The 21,391-nt window shown below is 43.3% G+C and overlaps 2 protein-coding genes across 40 annotated transcripts in view; one reads left to right on the top strand and one right to left on the bottom strand.

Annotated features, from left to right (window-relative positions):
* CAMK2D (calcium/calmodulin dependent protein kinase II delta) overlaps positions 1-21,391 on the top strand; it is a 209,009-nt gene that overhangs the window by 164,026 nt on the left and 23,592 nt on the right. The gene's annotated exons all lie outside the window — the stretch shown is intronic.
* ANK2 (ankyrin 2) overlaps positions 17,582-21,391 on the bottom strand; it is a 382,388-nt gene continuing 378,578 nt past the window's right edge. For all 39 annotated transcript variants that reach the window (XM_056356296.1, XM_056356314.1, XM_056356324.1 and 36 more), the window contains one exon: positions 17,582-19,903. In XM_056356296.1, coding sequence (XP_056212271.1) covers positions 19,889-19,903 — 15 coding nt within the window. In that variant the 3' untranslated portion in view covers positions 17,582-19,888. The remainder of the gene's footprint in view (positions 19,904-21,391) is intronic.

Raw genomic sequence — 21,391 nt, 5'->3', positions numbered from 1 at the left:
TATACAAGTGCATGTTTCTTTTCCTGGTAGTTCAAATCAATACAACACAAACAGATAGGCTTGAGGAGCTTAACTTTCTTTTACAGTGACGTATGGATATTCTTTTGGCTTTGATCAACAGTAAACATTTTAAACAAATACATTTTAGTAAATTACAAAAATGATTTATTAATTCAGAAATTGTTTGGAAAGCAGGTTAGTGACAGGCAATGTTTATTCTAGGTGAATAAGTGACAGCTTTGCTTTCTTTTCTGTCTCCTAGCAGCTGCCTGAACACAAAAACTTACAAAACCCCCACAGACAGCACTCCTTAAATCTAATCTTACTGAAAAGTTATCCTAAACAGGCATTTGAATACAGCAGAGCACCTTTACACACAATGATAGGAACTGGTAGTATGCCTGGCCTTCTGTCTGCAGGCTTTAGTTCTGATCCTCTGGTTGGCCTTGGGGCTGCCCGTTGAGTATGGTGTTGGGATGTGCACTTCTGACTCTGATGGGGCAGTTTCCATTTCTGTGCTTTCATTGCTATTCTTTGTATTGATAGTTTTCAGACTCCCTCTCTAGACCCTGATGAACCTGTGGATTAAAGGGGTCTGTGAAAGTTGAGCAAAATTATCCTTTAGGTAAAGACTTAAATATCCTCTGTATATATACAATTTTAAGAACCTGGGAGTATTAACCAGTTTCCAGCATCTTAAGAGGGACCCAGCTAAGGTCTGCTCTGGTTAGTCACCTGCAGAAACTTTCTTTGGATCTCCAGGTCACAGCGTTTTCACAACACAGTTGAAGAAGTTTCTGAATATGGTCTGAGGCATCTGAAATCATCAGTGATACTTGGAAAACTGCATGTTTGTGGCTTATTAGAATGGTAGAATTCTCCTGTGTGCTGGTAGTCAAAAGAAAACAAAAAAAATAGTATTTTTTTTCAACACACGTACAGCAAGTCTAAAGAGCAGTAATAGATTTATTATTTTTTTTTAATTCTGCCCTAACTACTTAGGGTAGTAATTAAAATGGGAGAAGAAAGAGGGCATTTTATTTCATCCTTCAGTAGAAGTGTTTTAACTGATGAAGTGTCATGACGCTCTTAAGAAGCACAAGCGTGGCAGGCTGGCCCATGCTGGCTCCTAACAAGAACTGAAGTGAAATGCCTCCCAGAGCTGTCGCTGTGGTTTGAAATAGATCTGTGAGTTCAGCAACACTGTTTGTTTGGTATGAAAATTGTGTTTCATCAAACATGAATTTTTGTATGCACATGGTTGGAAGCATGCAGGTGTTGGCACATCATTCCAAGATCTGTTTTTGGAGGCATTGTTTCAGTCTCCTGTTGGGACCAAACCTCTTTGTATAAATACATACTCTGTGATGGACACAGACAAGTGCAGCAGCAGCAGACTGGTTTCAGACCCTGGATGTAGAGCACTTTGACAGGGAAGCACAAGTAGGAGATTTTGCTCTTTTTCATTCAAGCCAGAAATCTGAGCGTGAGTGTCCCTTGTGCAATGTCAGTGCCATAACCACTGAGTGAATATTTGAGACAGCCTTTTTTTTTTTTTTTTTTTTTTTTTCCTTTCTGAGAAATAAGCAGGGAAGGATCTAGTTTGTGTTTCAGCAGCTTGTAAAAAAAAAAGTCAAAATTTCCCTAATGGCAACAGCAGAAAGGATCCCCTTCCCTGGGCACCTGTCAACTGAAGCTGTCAAAAAGGCTGAAAATTGCAATGAGGATTAATTAACACAAAGCTGAGGGCAGGAAACATTACAAGACTCTACCTAAAGAAATGGATGTGTTTGATGATTTAAATAGGTGAACAAATGCAAATAAGAAAGCTTAAAAGTCCTCAATTGATGCTTTTCTAATCTCTTCTTTGTAATGGATTTCCCAAGATTAGGACCCTGAGGTGCACTAAGAGGCAGGATGGGAGAATATTTACTCTCTTCTCTATAAATAGGGGAACTTGGTGTTTGAGACAGCACATTCCCACCTTTCTCTAAGCACTGTTTCCCAGTTAAGACCGGCTTTTCACACATGACAAGGTGGAGCTACTTTATATCCCACAAGTCTTACGCTGTCTGCCAAAAGGATGTAAGTGGGATATTTGAGAGAGTGGAAGAGCCAGGGGGGTGAGGAGTATACTGTTTTCATTAAAAGGCCTTAGCAACTCACACTACTCATCTCTAAGGAGTCATCGCTGGCACGAAGATCTAAAAATTTTGGTGGCAAGAGGAGAAAGGAGTCTGAGGCTTCTCTTTTGGCAGATCATTTTGCCGCTCTGTCAAAATGCACCTCTGCTGCTCCCTCAGATGCTTGCCTCTTCCTTCCGCTGCCTAATGCAGCTTCCTTCCGCTGCCCTGCCTTCCTCCTCCTCCCAAATCATCCTCCTCCCCCTGCTGCAAGAAACCCTGATGTTATTACCGCATGGCATTTATTATGTTAAAAACAGTGCCGTGTGCCACTCCTCAAAATGACTCATTTACTTCTATGTCTAAAACTCAACTCCCTCCGTTCTCCTTATTTTTTTCCACTTACCTTTTGTCTCTCTCTTCTACGTGAGACCTGTTCCTGGGCACAGTTAGCAGCTGGAACAATAGGCAGTATTACTGGGTGTAGTGTTGCTGTGCTTGGGTATTTGATTGGGAGGCTTTTAAAAACAGTAGCTAATTAATCTTTACTATGTCACTGGCAGTGGGCGAGCATCGCCTACCTAGTTTTATGGCTAAAAAACTGACAGTATATAATTTCCCCAAGGCCACAAAGCTGATGGATGACAGGAGTTTCTAGGTACAAGGGTGAGTTTCAGTCCTTGAATGACAGTGATTACAGTCTGTGCATGACGGATTTATGGCCAGAATTAGAAGGAATGCTTAGAGAGCTCCACACTCGCTCACTGCGTGGCATGTAGCACATCATGGTTTGTGGCCTCTGCTCACGTTCTGAGTCCTCGTCACAGGAACCTTTCTGCATTCCAAGCTCGTGGGGAAGAGGCAGTGTTCCAGCCAAGTTCCCTCTGAAAAGCAAGGTTCACATCTATCCTGGCAATTGAAACCATGCAATGGTTCCCAAATCTAAGAAAAGCCACAGCACACCATTCTGAGGGCAGTACTTTTAATTGAAGGTGGCAGCATCGTACTGCTGTTCTCAACAGAGCATGTGCTAATACCCTGCAAGTTTTGAAGGTCATGCTAGTTAATTATATTAGCTAAAATCAACTTCCTGCATCTGTCAGCAGTTCAAAGCCAATACATCTGTAAAGCATTAGCAGTATATTTTCTTTGTACATCTTGAAAAAAGAAAGGAAAAAAAAAAAGACAAAAAATCCCTCCCAGAAAACCCCAAACCCAAAGTTACTTAATTTTTCTGCCACTGGTAGAGACCTGATCTGATATTTAGATGCTTCATGAATCTTTCTGAGAGATGGAGGAGATCTGAGATGGTGATGATTGATGGAGAAGGTGTAATTACAAGGTTTCAGTTTTACAGTGATTTGGTTAAAATGTAATGCTACAGTGCACACTCACGCACACAGAGTCTGAAGCAGAACAGAAGGTTGTCTGTTACGTATTTTTGCAAAGTGATGTCTGTTTTTTAAAGTTCTTTGATAATTTGAGGTTTTCAAGCTCCCCATTTCAAGGAGCCTTCTTGGTTCCCACTGAAATGAATACATTGATACTTTTCAGTTTAAAAAAATGCTTCAGTTTGAAGATATTCAGTGGGTTCCTACAGTGAAGGATCATCCTTGTCATCAGTTCCCCCAACGTGAAAAAAACATTCATCTGTGAAGAGGCAAGATTCTGTTTGCAGATAAGGGCTTACAAAGGTATAAGAGGAGTTTAATGACCAACCCAAGATAGCTCCACGAGATTTTGTGGGTCTGGCTCCAGTTCCCTGAGCACAAAAAGTCTGTATTGCTACCCAGGTCATTGCTGTGAGGTTTTGTCATTTGGCCGTTGTTAGAAAGAAGCCAGCTCCTTCCTACTGGCTGCAAGCGCTTGATGCAGTCCAGATGCTAATACAATAGGGGTGACCAGCCAAGGAACCGATGTCCTCAGTCTGTAACTAAGTGTGATTGAAAGGGAGAGTTAGGGGCAGTGAAAACTTCTATCCTTCATGCGTTAGCATCTGCTTGAGAGCTCGATGCTGGTTTTTTATTACCTTTCAGAAAAGAGCGCTGGATAACATAGTTTAGGTATATCGTTATTATTAGGAGTCTGTTCCTTCCATTTGCTACGCTTTCTTCTTTCTTCCAAGATGTAAAATCTATGTACACACACAACATGAAATAAATCTCATCAGTTTACAACTTCCATTTAATTTTGGGGAGCATGTGTTTTTGTGGAAGCGATGATAAAAATCAAGGCCTACTTTATTCATGTTGCTCCTCAAAGAAAATTAAAAGATACAAATAGAAAATAAACTAAACCAAGTTTGGATTTACAGTCCAGAGCTTATTAGGGTTGAAGTCTCAAGTTTCAATTGTCCAAGTAGAAGGGGCTCAGTGCACAGCTTCGATGGCAGCAGTCAAGTTATTTGAACTGCTGATTTTTGTAAAAAGAATTCATACTTTATGTTATCCTCTGGGGCAAGAGACTGGTGTGATCAGCTGTCCTGCCACATAAAATTAACCTTGGAGGAGGCACTCATAAATTCAATGAGAGTTTATTAGAGTACCCACTTTTTATTGTTGTCAGCAGACACCTATGACAAGGACAATGATGGAGAATCTGAGCACAACCTACATAAATGCATATTTGTGTCTATGGGAGGCATTCATTTTGCTTCACTGCTGCCAGCCAGTCTGGCTCCCTTCAGGAGTCAGCTTAGGTCAGAGGAGTGAGAAATGAGATGCTTTTGATTCATAACTCCGGATAACATTTGAGAAGTTTCTGGATAGGAATACTTTTTACAGCTAAGCTGCAACTTCTTATAAGAGTTTGGCTTCAGGGAGTGAAACAGTGGTTATGGAGAGATAAAACGGAAGTGTGAGGGAGAAAAATACAGTGTTCGCATCTTCCCTTTCCTCTTTAGGCTGTAATTTTCCCCTTCTTTCTCCTCTGCAGTCAAATAATAAAGTGTGAATTTAGTGGCAGGTCACCGTATAGAGATAATACAGTCAGAGTAGGCTTTCTCAACCTCTTCTACAGCACATACCTTCTTTGAACTTTACTTAACCATTTGAGGCATCATAGATACTGATGAGCAGAGGAAAGCTCCAGAATAACACAATCAATGTATAGGCATTGTAAATAAAACCCCCACAGCTTTTATTTAGAAAAAGGAGATAATTTGCAGAAATGTATATTGAAACTAGAAGCATTCCTAGTGAAAGTCTAGGACTCATTTTCTAAGTTGTTTTGGAAGTCTGACCCTTTTTCTTGCTCACATATCCTAAACACATCAGTTGACTGGTACAAGATTTCATTGTTGTTGTTCATTTCTATTCCTAATTCAAGAATCTGTGAAAGACTTAAGAGATCATACATCCGTACAGACAGCTATGTTCCAGTATCTCATTTCAGTGACCTTCATATCTTCTGGTCAACTTAAACAACTAGGCGGTAACTGGGGACAGAAATTGGTTACCTCTGATAAAAAGAGGGAACAGTTTTATTTTGGAGCCCATCCAAAACTGCCTAAGGTAATTTTGATCATTAACATCTGAGTATACCATGTTTGTGATTTCAGCAGCTTCTGCAGAGGGGAGTTCTTTTCAGTGTTGCTAGGCTAATGCCTGAAGGTATGCACTGTATACATCGTGTACCAGCAAATGGCAACCTGCAGGTGAAAATCTCGCTTAATGATGGATGTAAAAGTTGAGGCAGTTTCAGAAATCATAGCAAACCGGTAAAATGCATGCTGTAACTAGTGGAGAAGGGGAGGTTAGAGAAGTGCTGAGAATGAGTGGTGTAAAGGCTTAGTACAGTAAGAGATCTGGACTCTGACACAGTCCCCAGTACAAATTTGGGACTATATTTAGTGATTTCTACTGAACAAAAATTTCTGTTGAATATTAATTCAAGTATGATAGCAAAACAATGCTGAAGATGCTTGCAGACTTGGGCTAAGAGCTTAAAATTTGTAAGGGATTTAGAGCCCCTGTCAACTATCAAACGGGGTCTGAATTCCCATATGCAGTTTACCAGTCTCCTCCTACGTAAGTATTTCCACATCCCATGGGATCAGTCATTATCCTGTCTCTGTAACATACTTATTTCTAAGTGTTGTCCCCACACAGGACTTTCTCTTCACTACTGAAATACCATCTATCTGGGAGACTAGCCAGAGAACCTGGACACTGTTCAATATTCAAGTGAAGTGACTTATGTCCAGAATCTGCAACAGCTTTTCTGGTGTCTTTGAATTGTCAGGCAAGCCCATAACTGCCACCCCTCTAAAATGTGCATTTCAGACTCTCTGTTGCACAGATCTCAGAGAAATGGCTCTGATATTCTCAAGTCAATTTTTATTCAGCGTGCTTGGAGTAAATACACAAAACCTACCGCTGTATGCTATTTGGCTGTGACACTTGGATAATAAAATAAGCAGGCCAGAGAAATTAAGAGCAGAAATAAAGACCTCTAGGCAGCAATGCAATATAATAGGGAAAAAATATAACTCAATTGGAAATAGCCAGCTGGCACTAATGGCTCATTTGTTTATACTCATATTTCTAGACTGTCTGGCTTTTGGTGAGATGGGAGGAAGGAAAACCATGCCTGCCTGCCAATGCCTACCATTAGAAGCACTATTGAATAGAGCCGTTGGTCTGCAGCTAAGGAGGGACTCCAAACCTTCCTGATAATCAGAAAAGGTTTTGGGAAACTGTCAAGTACCTGAGAAGAAGCCGAGCTGCAGGAAGCTGGGCTTTGTCATCTCAGGTACTTGACAGTTTTCTAAAACCATTTCTGATTATCGAACAGGTTTTGATAACATGCTGTGGGTGATGGGGTAAACGGAGAGGCAGCTTCACAATGCATGGCTAAGGTACAGTGCTCCCCTTCACATAGAGGGGAGGTGGTCTGCAGGCATGCTAAACTAACCAAACTTTCTTTTAAGCAAACATAGGAACTTGCTGTGCCTGAAAACACAACTTGGCATTTAACCTCGGTACAGTTGTTATTGCAGTGTGGTTGGGTTTAGTTACTATAAACAAACACAAAGAAAGAAACAAACCAACCCAAACTCAAAAAACCCCACCTAGGACTGTTGCACAGGTTGTAGCGTGTGCAGCTGTGTTAAATGCCAGTGCTTTTGTGGAAAATAAACTGAATACCACTGAATTTGACAAGCCCAATGAGATGCACTGTTGGAAGGGTGAGCACAGTGGGAAGTGGTGGGCACTTGCCATCTGGCCAGGAATGGACACTAACACATGATAATGCGATCCATCTGCATGTTGCTATTTTGGGCAGGGAAAGCATCCTGCCTGCCTTCCCTGTCTCCTCTGGTCCTCCTGGCTGCAGAAGCAGGTTCGACTCTTGACAGGGTCAGCAGCACGGTGCTTGGTTCATTGGTCTCCTCTGCCTGCTGTGATCAAGCGCAAGTCCCATTTTTATGACTGCGTTACCCCTTTTTCCATTTCTTGACCCTTCTTTCCCCCATCCCTGTACCTCACTTTGCCTCAGTCCCCTCCTAAATAAATAACCTGCTCATGGTTGCTTTTTTCCTGGATGATCCCAGCTTTACTAAATCTATACCCACACCTGGTATGGCTGATACCGTTATCTAGAGGGAATAATAATAATATTATTATGGTATAATAATTGGTGGTTTATTTAATAATAATATTAATAAGAGGGCATTATGATATGGTTACCTGTTGTAGTCGGAGTCTAACTCGGTCAGCCTCACACAGGGTACCAATTGTTGCAGCACAATCAAACTAGCAGGCTGCAACAAGGCTTTTACCATGGGTCAGATTCTACTGTCTGTGCTGTTTCTTCTTCCTCCAGAAGTCAGACGACACTGCTCCTCCTACACTCCTCGGGGCTATTTAACCACTTAGCAGGAAGGAGCTACAGCTGCACATTGTCCATGTCCATCAACCCACTGCCTCTGAGGCCAGGCCACAGCTGCATGTTATCAATGCTGATCAACCCATGCCTCCATTCCTCTACAGTTACCTACAAGCATCTGCTTTCTGTGAGGTCCCCCAAACGCCCCTGCAGTTACCTGTGAGGGCCTAATTCCCTTAAGCCCCTGTGAAGGGCAGGCATCCCTCGCATCCCCCTCTGTAACTTTTGTCAGCTCCTCCCTTGCTTATCTGCCTCACCCAGCAGTTTCTCATGCCCGGTTTTTCCAGGTTCTGTTTGGTTGGCGTGACCTCATGGCAGGAGCAAGGCACCAGCCTGGTGATTTGCCCGAAACCATAACAGAGAGCACACCTGTGAAGTGGCGCAGTGCCTAGCTGAGCCTCACTGGCTTTTCTGCTGGCACATCTCTTGTGGCATGGCACTCACGGCTGTCCACATGGAGCAGCAGGGACACAAACCTTCGGTCTGAGATGGGTTAACTTGCTAAAGTTTGGAGTGAATGACCCAAGGCTTTTGAAAGCCAAACAGAAATATGGAGTAAATATGTCCTGCAGCACCAGTTGGAAATTACTCATAAAGAATATAGCGCCATTCAAGAAGTAAAGGCTATGGCACTTTCTAATCTATACATCCGTCCCCAGCGCGTACTCAGCTATGTTTTCAGGCTTCACTAGCTGCAGTATCTTCATATAAGTATGTGCAGTTGGTGGGGGGTTTTGCATTATTATTATTTTCCTTTACCACTTCAAAGAGCAAGTGTAACTGCACCTCATGCTAAGCTTTCCTAGAACGGATTGGGTTGGAAGGGACCTTTAAAGGTGATTTAGCCTACCCCTCTGCAGTGAGCAGGGACATCTTCAACAAGATGGGGGTCTCCCAGCCCCGTCCCACCAGCCCTGGGTTTTGGTGCTGGCCTGCACCTGGAGGAGTCAGGTGTGAGCAAGGTGCCAGCTGTTCCCCGTTGGAGTAACTGCCTCGTAAACGCCAGCTGTTCCCCATTGGGGTAACAGCCTCACAACTGGCTCTGAGTGCAATTGAAGCTGGGCTTTTTGCCGAAAAGTTAGAGATCATCTTAGTGCTGCTATTAGAGGGAAGATTTGCAGTGATCAGAAAGGAAATATTCAGGAATTCATGATAGGAGTAGATGTGTTTTGACCTTCAACATGGAGGAGTGGGTGGATTCTCCTGTGAGCTGTTTGCAACTGGTGAGTAGTGGCTGGAGGGGCCTTGCTGTGCATGGCAGAGATGCTGTAGCCTATGACTGGAAAATAGTGTATTTTCTGTAGGTGGTGTGCGCTATCTGAGCGGCGAGGAGGCTGCCAGATGTAGGTGAAGATCTGTGGGTGGTTGTTAAGAGTTGCTATTTTGCTGTTCTTGCTAGGTGGCTTGGTCCTGCTGCAGAGGCTCTTTGTTGTAAAAACTTAGATAAAAGGCTGTGTGTGCCCTCATGGGGCAGGAATCTTAAATCTTACACAGTAAAGAAAACAATCTGAAAGTTTTAGACCAGCAAGGGTGGTTTGTTTTTTTCTAACTCTTGTGCTGCAAGTAAGAGGCTTTCATTTTAAAAGTGTCTTTTAAACATAGAAAATGGAGCATGTGTTTGCCAGGCAAGCTTCCTCCTGTGCTAGCCGACATCTGTACTTGATATTCAACTGGCGTACACAAAGCTTTGTTTAAATGATGTGTTTCATTTTTTTGAAAACCTTCAAGTATATACAAGCTGCAGTATGAGAGCGGTTTATTTTCAAAGGCTTATAGAGTTAGGTGCCCTTTCATGACAAATGTGCTGCTGTTCTTATTCCTACTTTATGAAAATACTGTTTATAAATGTAATTCCTATTATTATTATTATTGTGATTTCTACTGGGTATGTGCCAGGACTGTAATGCCTGAGTTTTTCAGAATCTTCAGAATTGCCCATGCCTTAACAAAACAAAATAAATAGTTAGGTTCTGTGATTCTTATGAGGTACTGGTTGGAGTAAGTGTTCACCAGCTCAAAACAGTTATGTAAATGCTCTGTCTGCTGTTGATTATTCACATGTGGTACACATGCTCCTCTCCATCCTGGTCAGCCTACATGGGGAGCAAGAGCGTGAAAGTCTTTCTTCATATGTCATCAGACTCTTGGACAAACCTTGGCGTGCTCTTTATGGAAAATAATGGACTAGATCAACTTCTTTTCTCACAAATTTTTCATGGATTGATAAATGCTGAAATAATTTACTAACTGCATTAAAATGAATTGCAGATTGTGTACTAATTATGTGACGTTCACTTAACACACTTCTCTACTGGCAACAGGCACTGTGCTGTGGGATGTCAGTTGCTGTTATTTTGGTGCCACCATGGAGAGATGGAACCACGGTGGTTTAGCTTCATCAGTAACAGCAAAACCGTCTCAGAATGCCTTTATCTTTCTTTGGTGGAGATGTGATTGAGATGTACTTGTCCATATTTAATTCTTTGAACAAATAATTTTTTGTGCAAATATTCTTGAAGTGCTGGTTTAGAGCGCTGCTGGATAATGGGATGAAGTCAAACTGGTGACATGAAGTCTGCTCTCCTCTTTCTTTATTATTGTGGGAAGAATTTGGCCTTAGTTTTTGAAAGCAATCCAGAAATAATGCTGGCAAAGTGGAGATGGTAAAACCTGCCTTACAGAGCTCTGCCGAAGACTCACATGCTTCTATGTTTGTGAAAGTAAGTTACTGAAGCCCGAAGTAAAACCTGAGAGGTGCTCTGGTATCTCTGTCCTGGTGGGGAAATCGAGGGCTGCTGTTCAGCATCTGGGGTCAGGTCTTTGGGGGAGGGAGGCCAAATGTTTCCCTCCAGGATCATGCAGAATATGTGTCTCTGATAATGATTGCGGGCTTAGACCCTATTTAAGTCTGTTCATGTGTATCAAACAGATGAACCGTATTGCACAATATCCACTGTTTAAATGCTGTGGAAGTCACACTTCTCCCTGTGTATGGAAAGTTAGCCACAAAAGTGTGTTGTAGTTTGAATTATGTCCGTCTAATGTCAGCGTTGCCACTCAGCAGAATGTGACTTTGATCAGTGATGCATAGATTGACAGGGAAAAATAAAAGATGAAAAATAGTATTTGTCAAAACTGGGTGCTAAGCTTTAATTTTGGAGTTAGGGGGTAGGGGTGGGGAAAGCCTCACTCTGTGTCTGTGGTTGTCAGAGGAGAGGTGGTTGATTTGCACTTTGATTTTCCCCATGAAAATTGCTTGTGGACAAATACTTTTCTAATAGATACTTCTAGAATTCAGGTGGGCAATGCAAAATGCTCTCTGAGTTTAATGAGCATTTCTGCAGTAGGTTCATCTTAAAGAGAAGCACTCTACCGTGCCCAGGTGTAGTTTAGCTTTTCTGGAACTTTAATTGGGCTTTTCTACCAGCATCATCATCAAGTACAGGCACATGCTTTTCACCTGTGAGAAGGAATGGGGGAGGAGAAGGGGGAAACTGTTGTATCCCTTCCCTTTCCCAGCTGTATTTTCAAATGGCTGGTGTGATAAAGAGAGTTCTTAAATACCCACTGAACAAAACATGGTAACTAGCTTGCTCTGTTCTTGTTCTAGCAAACCAACCTCAAAAAACCTACAAATACTTGCTAAAGTTATTGGATAATCTCATGGTACTTACGATCTGATGATCTATGTACGGCAGAGGTGTCTGAGGAAAAAGGAAACTTTCTGAGTGAGTTGAAGCCTGAAACATCACAACTGTGCATAATATGAGTACTGCATATACCCCTACGTGCAAGTTCAACAGCTGATGCTGTTGCAGCACTTGCATAGCAGATAGGTTATTCTAAAAGCTGACATGAAGAGTATCTGTTCTTAAGCCTACAGTAATGTATTTCAACTCTGAAATATGTTTTTAAGTCCCTCATTTATTGCTCGCTCCCTGCATGCTTTGCTGTGTACCTTGCTTTCCCCAAGCCTGCCTGATGTAATGGGAACGTGAGCCGGCTTTCCCCCGTGCCTGCGGGAGCTGTTGTGCTGTTGGGAATGGGGCAGGGAGATGAGCTTTGATGAAAGCAAATCTGCGCGCTCAGAGGGAGATACGGACATGTCAAATGTAGCAATAAAAAGGTCACAGGATTATGCTGGATCTGGGTATCCGTTTTGATAAAATTGTCAGATATTTCAACTTCAGAACCACTGGAAGCCTTTGAGCACAGAGGTGTATAGAAAGCGACTGTAACTTCCATTTCAGAATGTGGCTGAACTGTTGAGCATTTTACTAGCTGCAGCAAATTTGGCCTGATAAAAAAGCCTTCTGAAGTATAGAAGTGCAGGGTTGGATTCAGTGGGCTTGGGCTAAGCCCCCGAGTGGGGTACAGCCATGTCTCTTATCTCTAAAATCCTCGCTGGGCTTAGTCATCTAAGGTGAAAATAGTAGGGCAAATATGTTTGACCTCCCCTTTCTTTCTTTTAAATGATCTTGGTTAACCAGAAAAAAATATTTTCCTGGCTATAAGTGAATTAAATTGGAGAAATTTTGTGCTTTACAGATCCAAAAGAAAGTATTTGTTTTTTTTTAAAAAAAAGAAAGGGGAGGGGGGGAAACACCAAAAAACTAGATGTTTGCTCCGATCTGTCTAGAAGCACTGGCTGCACAGCGTGTTTGTGTCCTGTTGCTCTTAGCACTGTGTGAGCAATGAGGCTAGTTGCACATGCAAGTACAAAACTTGCTTTAATACTCCCCAGTGAAATGTGCGTGCTCTGGGTGCAGACAATGAGCCATCTGCTTCAGTACCCACGGAAAGTAAGCAATGAAAGGATGTAAACGCTGTTCAAGCAAATAAATGTAAATATTTGGAGATGTAAATATTCCCAAAGTATGCTGATATCCTTATTGAAGCCTTGTTTTCCTGACTTTTACCTTTGCTGTATTGCAGGGGAGAACTCTGCGTGCGTGTGTATGTATGTAAATAGAATACACACATATTTAAGTTCTAAAGTTTGGGATAAGGGATGGGAAGTTTCTTGCCAATCCTGGAGTATTCAACGTTAAAAATCCGTGGGAGTTTTGTGTTTTTTCTGTTAAACGCTGATGATTTGCTGCTCTCTAGTGGCTATTTAATAAAAGTGGTGTGTGATGCCAGCTACTGCTGAGCAAGAACTCAGTGGAGGTGAATTCCACCTGGCCCCAGACGGGTCCAGCCAGCTGTTACACATGGCAATTTAATTGCCCACATTTTTGCATTTAGCACTGGAGGTAGTAATATAGTAATAGTAACTTTCTCTGCTCGTAATAAAAGAGACAGACAAGTGTGTAGGCAGCCTGCAGAGGTGAGGCTGGTATCTCTTAACCCTTTGGAAATCATGTTGAGATGGCTGGAGGAGAGCAGAGCCCGCTGCTGCGGGGGCTACAGCCTATTGGGGCACGGCTGGGGCAAGGCAGGCTCCTCCGTGTTCGGTTTGATGGGGGGGAGAAGCGTTGGGGGTTTTGTGTTTGTTGTTTGTGTTATTATATATGCTGATTAGCACAGATTATTTTTTTTTATTATTTTTATTGCAAAACATAGACTGCTGGTGAATGCCAAAAAGGCTGGGACTGAGTTCCCTTATTTGCATCATTTCAAAGAACAATCCCTTAACTATCTTGGATTCATGTATTTGTCTGTATTTCATTTCCTTCACCTTGATGTTCTCCAACTTGGAGAGGTAAGATAGCATCCTGTAGGGATGTAGGGAGGACTTAGTGCAGCTTGTGTCTTTATGTACACCTGGTGTGAATGGTTTTACCGATTTATGGATGATTTCATGACTTATTTTACTGCCTTGTCAACAAATAACTGTGGTGTCTAAAGCTAGAGGGGCTTTCTGTACCGTTCGAAAATATACCCGGAAAACAAATAGTCTGTCTCTTATATGGCTGTCAGAGGAATATGCTGTTTGGATACAACAGATGAGAAAAGGACTCGCCAATGGAAGTACTGCAGTGGGACGTCCCTCCCTCACATGCCAGTTCCTCTTTTCTTCACTACTTAGGTTATCGCTTCCATGTTTTCTCCTCCCTTCCTGTGTCAGTCGCTTATCTCCACAATAACACTTGGCCCATGTTGTCTCCAAAAATTCTGTTAATGCCAGTGATACAATTCCGACACGTTCTTTTTTGATTGCTGAAAACTGGGAGGGGAAAAGTCTTCACCCTTGTGCTCATTGTCTTGTCTGGAGCCAAGACCAAACTGGTCCCTTTGCTGTCCAGTGATGTTTCTTTGTCAGTCTGAAACGCGGGCCGGGAGCCAGGTGCTGCCTCAGATCAATGGAGCTTTACTGGACAAGTGGTACCTCAGTTATGTGAAAGAAGCAACTGAAGATGATGATGCACCTGGAATCTGCTCTGTATTGAGAGAGGGAGATGCTGGTTTGGACCTGCATTCACGGATGTGAAGCATCATTCACATTTAGAGATTTAGTTTGATTATTAGGAAAAAATTCTTCATGGAAAGAGTTGTCAAGCATTGGAACAGGCTGCCCAGGGAGGTGGTGGAGTCACCATCCCTGGGGGTGTTTAAAAAATGTGTAATGCAGCACTTGGGCACATGGTTTAGTGGTGGGCTCAGCAGTGCTGGGTTAGCGGTTGGACACAGTGATCTTAAAGGTCTTTCCCAACCTAAGTGATGCTGTGAATCTGCTATTCCTGATCTGACCGCAGGCTGTTGCACAGCCCTGAGGTGTCTCGGTTGCTCTTACCTGCTTTCTGTCAACTGCTGTTGTCCTCTCATGGGACCAGGATAGTTTTAGCATAGTCTGTAATGCGAGGCAGCATTTTGCTATAATGTTCTGTTCATTGTGTCACACACAGCTGTGACAGCGTGGCCCAGAGTAATGCTGCCTGGCCAGCCCTGCTCATCTTCCCTCCTCCTTTCTGCCTGTACCAAATGGCCGCAGACCAGAGCGGGCTGGTTGCTCACCTAGAGGAAGGGTTGTGTGTTATCACACAGCAGAGGCGGAATGCTGGAGAGGCATCTTCAGCACCTGAAATCCCACTGCCATGTGTGATGGGGGATTAAGGTCCTTCCTGCAGTAACAAAGCCAAGTGGAAGGATTTGTTTGTGGCTCAGTTGCCTATTTCTGGGTTTGGAAACAAGAGGGTGATGTGGTGGCTTGTGGGGTGATTCTGGGCATTGTCTCCTACCTTCCAACCAACTGGCCAGCCTCTCATTTCTGAGAGATGCAAAGAGAAGCTCTAGCATGCTTTTGAGGAATGCTTGATCTTTAGCAGTGCCAGAGCCTTGTGCCAGCCTTCTGTTCTATTTAATCCTGTTACTGTGTCAGCTCCTGCTATGGAGTCATGTTGGCATGAGAACATGAAGCTGAAACTGCAGAAAGGGGAAGAGGGAATACTGGTGGGCAGTCACCTGTCAAAAACATGAAGAGCAAAGCACAGACACAAGCTAGGCAATCAGAATGGCGTATTTCTATTTGTTTCTTTGCTCTTTTAAAATCCTTTTTGGGGTTTTATTTTGCTGTAGGGGAGAGTCTTTGTTGGATCCTAACCCTTCAGCGGTACACCAGTTGAGCATCGCATAACCAAACATACCGTTCTTCCACCTGCCTGCTCTGTGAGGTCTGTATTTACTATTATAGCAGTATTAGTTCGGTGAAAGCCATGGTGTTGCACCGCAAATCCGGCGGGTTTTGAGCACGCCGTGTGTTCTGAGGCACTCCAGCTGGTAGTAGATGCTGGTGGTTCAATCTCTTCAACTGTGCATATTGAAATGGCATGCTGGTTTTAGATGCATAGCCTGTAATTCCTGGGAAGTAAGTGGACAGGTGCGCTTTGTTCCAGCCTTGAGCTCTGCAGCAGCAATGTTTGGGCTCATGCAATGATCGCTTAGGGACTGATTCAATATATAGAGGAAAGCTGGTGACAGATTAATCAAAAAAGCAGCCTTAAGGCTGAGCAAGAAGGATGTTGACTCGACAGAGCTGAAAAGGGAGTCGGTCACTGCAGTCAAAAAGCTGGTGCCCTCATTAGGCACTTGCTGACCTGGAAACACTGTTAGCTTTTGTGGGGTAAACAGGTACAGGGTTCCAGGATGTGTGTGAGTGGGTTCTCTGCTGGGTGGTCATCGTGTGGCTGCATGTTCTTGCTCGTTTGGCAGCTTTTTTTAACAACTAGAGAAGATTCAGTTCTGGGTACAGCCTTGGGTCTTAATAGCCCCATGGCGTGCAAGCAGAGCAGTGATATTGCTCGTATCCATGCAGCGCGTCAGAAATGCGTTCCAAAATCGCTTGCCTGACTCCCTTTTCCCGTACGGCCCTGAGTAAAGCAACTTCTGGCAGCCTGCTGGGTGGTGTTAATTGCTGGCTTGCTGGTCGGGGAGGGGGCAGACAGGGCAGGCAAAGTGGAGGTGGCCTGTGCCCACTGCCGCAGTTGGTACTGAGAAGGGGGTTAGGCCTCGGAAGGCAAACCAGCGTCGTACAGGGGCTGGAAGAGGATGGCCAAGGGTGCCGATACAGCTTCTGTTTCTGGTGTCGATGCCTTGCTGGCAGGAATTGCAACAATAGGTGTCATCTTTATCGGGCATTTCAAGAGCTGACAGCTTGCAGCAATTGCAGGGTTCAGAGCTGGGAAGTGGTGGGGAAGGTCTGAGGGTGATGGTGTGGCTGAAACAGTCTGTATTCCGTTTCTTAGGCAAATTTGTTGTTCTTTGAAAGTGGTCACTGTGGAAGGCCTGAAATTACAGGCTGTATGCGTTGTACCTGCAGCAGTCATTGGTCATGTACGTACCGAGTCAGTCTCTGTGGGTTTGGGGGCTATTTAGTTTAAAATAAATGTGTCCACTCTGAGTTGTGTGTCAGGTTGTCATTTTGGAGAGAGTGTCTGAGTTTCTGGGAGGGCAGGCAGGCCTGACCAGCAGGCTCCGTGTCCCAGCCTGCTGCGACAGCACCTCTCTGGGTCCCAGGCTTTGGTGATGGTTTCTTTCCCGTGTAGAAGGACTTACTGGAATGACTGGGAAGGTGGGGGTCAGGCAGAGACTGGGGGTACTGTGAGCGGTTACATTAGCCAGAGCATTGCCTGCAGTAATGGACTTATACTGAAACATTTTCAGTTGGCAACAAAACTGACTCTTCCCAGTGTTTTATGTGTGTTACAGGGATGTAAGATGTGACAGATATTCACCCTTTGTTGCTCTTCCCTATCCTTCTGCTGCTTGAGAAATATGGGCACTTAACGAGTAGTGGGTGCTGAAAAAGTAATGGGCTGGGACAGTCTGAGCCACTCTTGAAGGACAACTCCGCAGTTCCAGGCCTGCTATAACAACTAGGGAACGCAGCTGGGTACCCTGTGAAAAACTATTAGCAGTGATTAAAGAAAACCACCTTTGTCACTCACTTACAACAGACCGACAGGTCCCAATCAGCACTGAATGGCACAATTAAAACCAGACACACACGCCCATCCCTTTGGGAGCTGCCTACAGAGGAACTGTAACTATGGTAGTTCAGCTGGGGCTCCCGAAGAGCGCTGTTCCGTTTTGTGCTGCGCTGCCAGTAAATGAGAGCGAGCCGTTGTTTCTACATTTAACACTTGTACATTTTTATTTAGTTAAATCAGCCATTGTACACATTGCAGCTATGTATTGTTAGTGTTGTATTTTTTTTTATTTTTTAACTAATACATGCCCTCATAGATATATTCAATTAGTGTTATCACCATGGGAACAAGATGCTGATTCGTCAACTTAAAAGTCACTTCTTCTCACAGTATTCAAGTTCTTTGATAACACAGCAAAAAATCAAAATAAGAGGTGAATAACCATTATGTTGTTACACAGAACATCATCTGCACCGCAAATAACACAACAGAAATGCATTTCTTTAGAGCCCCATCCTTGAAGATCATCCTGTGCTGTCTCTGACAATAAGAAAGCCATGATGCGTTATGAAATGTTTCATCATGGGTCTCGTTCGGTTTGGCTGCCAAAACACTCATTGTTGGGGATTATTTATTTTTTTTTGTTTTCCGGCCTGCCAAAAAAGTGTTAGCGTGACACCTCGGGTTGTTTTGCCTGCAGGAAAGCCAGAACTCCCCAGATGTTTCATGCTTTTGGCATCATCACCTTAATGAGGAAGTGCCCTTGCTCTGAGCACTGAGTGAGTCACTAAAAAAGAACAACCAACCTAATAATTGTAGAAGGCCAGATAAGCTTGGGAAAAGTATTACTCCTAGAGGAGAGGATTTGTTTTACTCTGGGTTTGAGTATACTATCAAAAAAATCAAATAGCTGTTCAAAAACATTTTGTTAGTGTGTGTGTATTATATATGCTAAAACACTATGGAGCTCCCTCCATTAACTATTAAGGTATAGAACACCTAAAATGTCAGATCTCTACGTTCCCTTTTTTGAAAATAAAAGTGCAGACATGCTATCGTGGTTTTCAGAGGGTTTTTTTTAGAAATATATATATATTATATATAGAGATAGATAACAAAATATGAACAGAAACTGGCTTTCAAGGATTGTGAGCACTTTCTCTTTAAAAAACACTTGATTGGAAGATAAAAACTGCTCGCTCAGTGCTAAGAGGGCTAACAAGCTGACATGATTATAGGAGGGTTTGGTTTTGACCTTCAAATGCCACATGCATGTATCAGATAAGAGGCAATCTCGATAAAACACGGTGATTTAATTATTCTCCTTGTATAGTGGATAAGTCTTTCTCCCATAGTTATCTACAGTGCAGTGGCCAGCAGGAAGTACCACCAATAAGACAGTGTGGTTTGCTAAGCAGTGATGAAAACAGGAAACTACTGTAGTTATAATTGTTTAATACACCCTGCCACATGTCCAGATCTAAAAGATTTTAATACCGTATGCAAATGTGCCATGGATATAGCTGCTAGCAAGTTGGTTACCTAATTGGGTATTCTTTTTCTTTTTTCTTTTCCTTTTCTTTTGCTGGAAATCTTTAAGTGGCTGTCCGAAGGTCTTAGAAGTATTAATGGCCACAGTCAGCTGTTACTTTGCGAGAACAGCTGAATTTCCAGGTTTTTAGCCTGACTCTTAGAGCCTTTAACTATAATAGATCCCTAAACTGGAAGGCTTATGGATGCAGTAGATCTGCAGTGCTTCCTCCTTGGTCAGTCTGTGTTTGCAGTCGATTGTGTTAACATTGTTTTATTAATCGCTGTTCAGCAGTGTCAATAGACCTTGTAATCCATGACGCTAATTGTAGTCACAGGCAGTGTGTTTTCTGCAGTCTTGTAAGTCCACATACTCTTGCTATATACAGTTTACGCGTTAACTCCCTTTTTTGTGGTGCATGTACATAGTCACTTGAAGAGGCCTGTAGATGAAGTCGGCTTGACAAATGCAAATTTGTGAAGCTAGTGCAGAAGCAAAGGAACAGTGAGAAGTGGCGATGCTGAAAAATTCCCGGTACGGCACAAAGACGACGATTCGGTGGATAAATCATCCTGAATGAAGGATGCTATCTTTGGTCACAAATTAGCTTACAGGGTAAAAAATAACAAAAACCCAAAATCAAATATGGTGGTGGGGTGGGGGAAATAAATGAATTCACTGCATCTGCACAAGTAGAAGTGGCAGTGTCTTCTGGTGATTATGTAGGTAAGAATGTCTACAGCTAGAGAAGATGAAGGCTGCGTACGGGATGGATGGTTATGCGGTGGTGTTGAGGGGTGGCAGCTTCTCACTTCGCCTCCTGTTTCCAGTCCTCTTTGCAGAAGTGTCTGAGAAGCTGCTGGAGGTCATGTTGGAGATCATCCTGTGGTAGCGCTTCTGGTGTGTCTTCCAGCTCTTCTATGTGAACGTGTTTTCCATACCGATCCTTCATCACAGTCCTCTTCTGTGTGCTGGCTTTACTTAGTGTTGTCCTAAAACAAAATAAATGAGAAAACTGTCTTTAAAAGCCCGTGGTTCCCGAAGGTTTTAAAAAAACGCTCTTTTTCAGCTGCAGTTTTATGGCTTTTTCATTTAAAGTAACATGAGAAGAGCTGTAGCTGGCAGTCAGACCAGCTACCGAGGTCAGATATTTGTTAGGCATTCTGAATACAACACGTGGCACCGCTTTAATGAGCTTTCATAATGTAAGCTAATAGCAATTAATCTCTACGCGCTGGTGAAGCACACAGTTTGAGATGCCCAGCAAAACCATGCTGTAACACACAGACATGCAACATACATTGAAATTCATATGAGACCTTCTATTTGCTGTATTTAACGTCAACACACAGAGTTGTCCTGTACAACAGTAATTGAAGCTGATTACTTTCTCGAATGCTTACTTCTGAACAAATCTTACTTCTGACAGTCAGTAAAACTACATTTGTGGTGAGTTAGTGTCCTAAACTATTCTATTTATTACTCTCTTGCCTCATTTGGAACCATCTTGCTTTACTAGTCAGAACCTTAAACGTCACCAAGTCCCTTCCAGATCTATGGCAAATAAAAGTAGTTGTCATAGGGCAGCTGGGTGTCTCTCACTTAGCTGTACCCAGAAGCCCAAAGTTCCCTCCGTTAGATGGAGCGCTTGGATAAGAACGTGCCCTTCGTCCAAAAGCAGATGCAGTGGGTCTTCTGGCTCCCAGTGTGTCCTGGTGACACCATCCCGCTGGCTTGGAAACCAGGAGGTGTCCTACAGCTCATTACAATTACAGACTTTGGTCAGGATGTTTTTTCAAAGGCTAACGTTGGCCTTACCACCCCAATGGCCACGATCGATTCTGGAAGACAAGGGTTCTAAAAGACACCTAGCCTCTAGCAGCCTCGGCTCAAGTTTTGTGTGGTAGGAATGACTACACTTGCTGTACTACAGTAGCGCTTTTTTTCCCCTGCCAAATATTTTCCTAGTATCTGCCCTGCCTCATTCTTCGAAAGGCTGAACTGTCACATGCATATATCTGTCTATCCCCATGTATCCTCTTGTCTATTCTGATAATGTTAAAATTAGCAAATGATTGCAGGGGCAACTGGTATGAAAAAAATACTTTTGAAGTAACCTTGATTATTGTTGTTAACTGTGAACCACGCCGTGTCGCCTCATATGAAGTCAGCCAGGCAGCCATACCCCTTTGTGCTGGGTCTGGCCAGGGTGCAGTTCACTTCACAGCAGCCTGGGCACTGTTTTCCAGCTGTGCCCGGAACAAGGTAGGTAACTGGCCAGTGCTGCGGCTGCGGCTCAATGGTGCTTATGCAGCATCTGCACTTTCTCTTTATTTCTCCCTGGTCCCCTCAGTGAGTAGGCTGGGGGTGGGCAGGAGGCTGTGAAGGCAGGCAGCCAGGCCAGCTGGCCCCAACTGACCAAGGAGATATTCCGTGCTATAGGGAATCCCGCTCAGCAATACTGACGGGGAGCAGAGGAA

This window comes from Falco biarmicus, chromosome 1 (assembly GCF_023638135.1).
Source record: "Falco biarmicus isolate bFalBia1 chromosome 1, bFalBia1.pri, whole genome shotgun sequence".
Classification (NCBI taxonomy): Eukaryota; Metazoa; Chordata; class Aves; order Falconiformes; family Falconidae; genus Falco; species Falco biarmicus.
The sequence above is the reverse complement of the archived record's forward strand: the minus strand, read 5'-3'. Positions and strand labels throughout refer to the sequence as shown.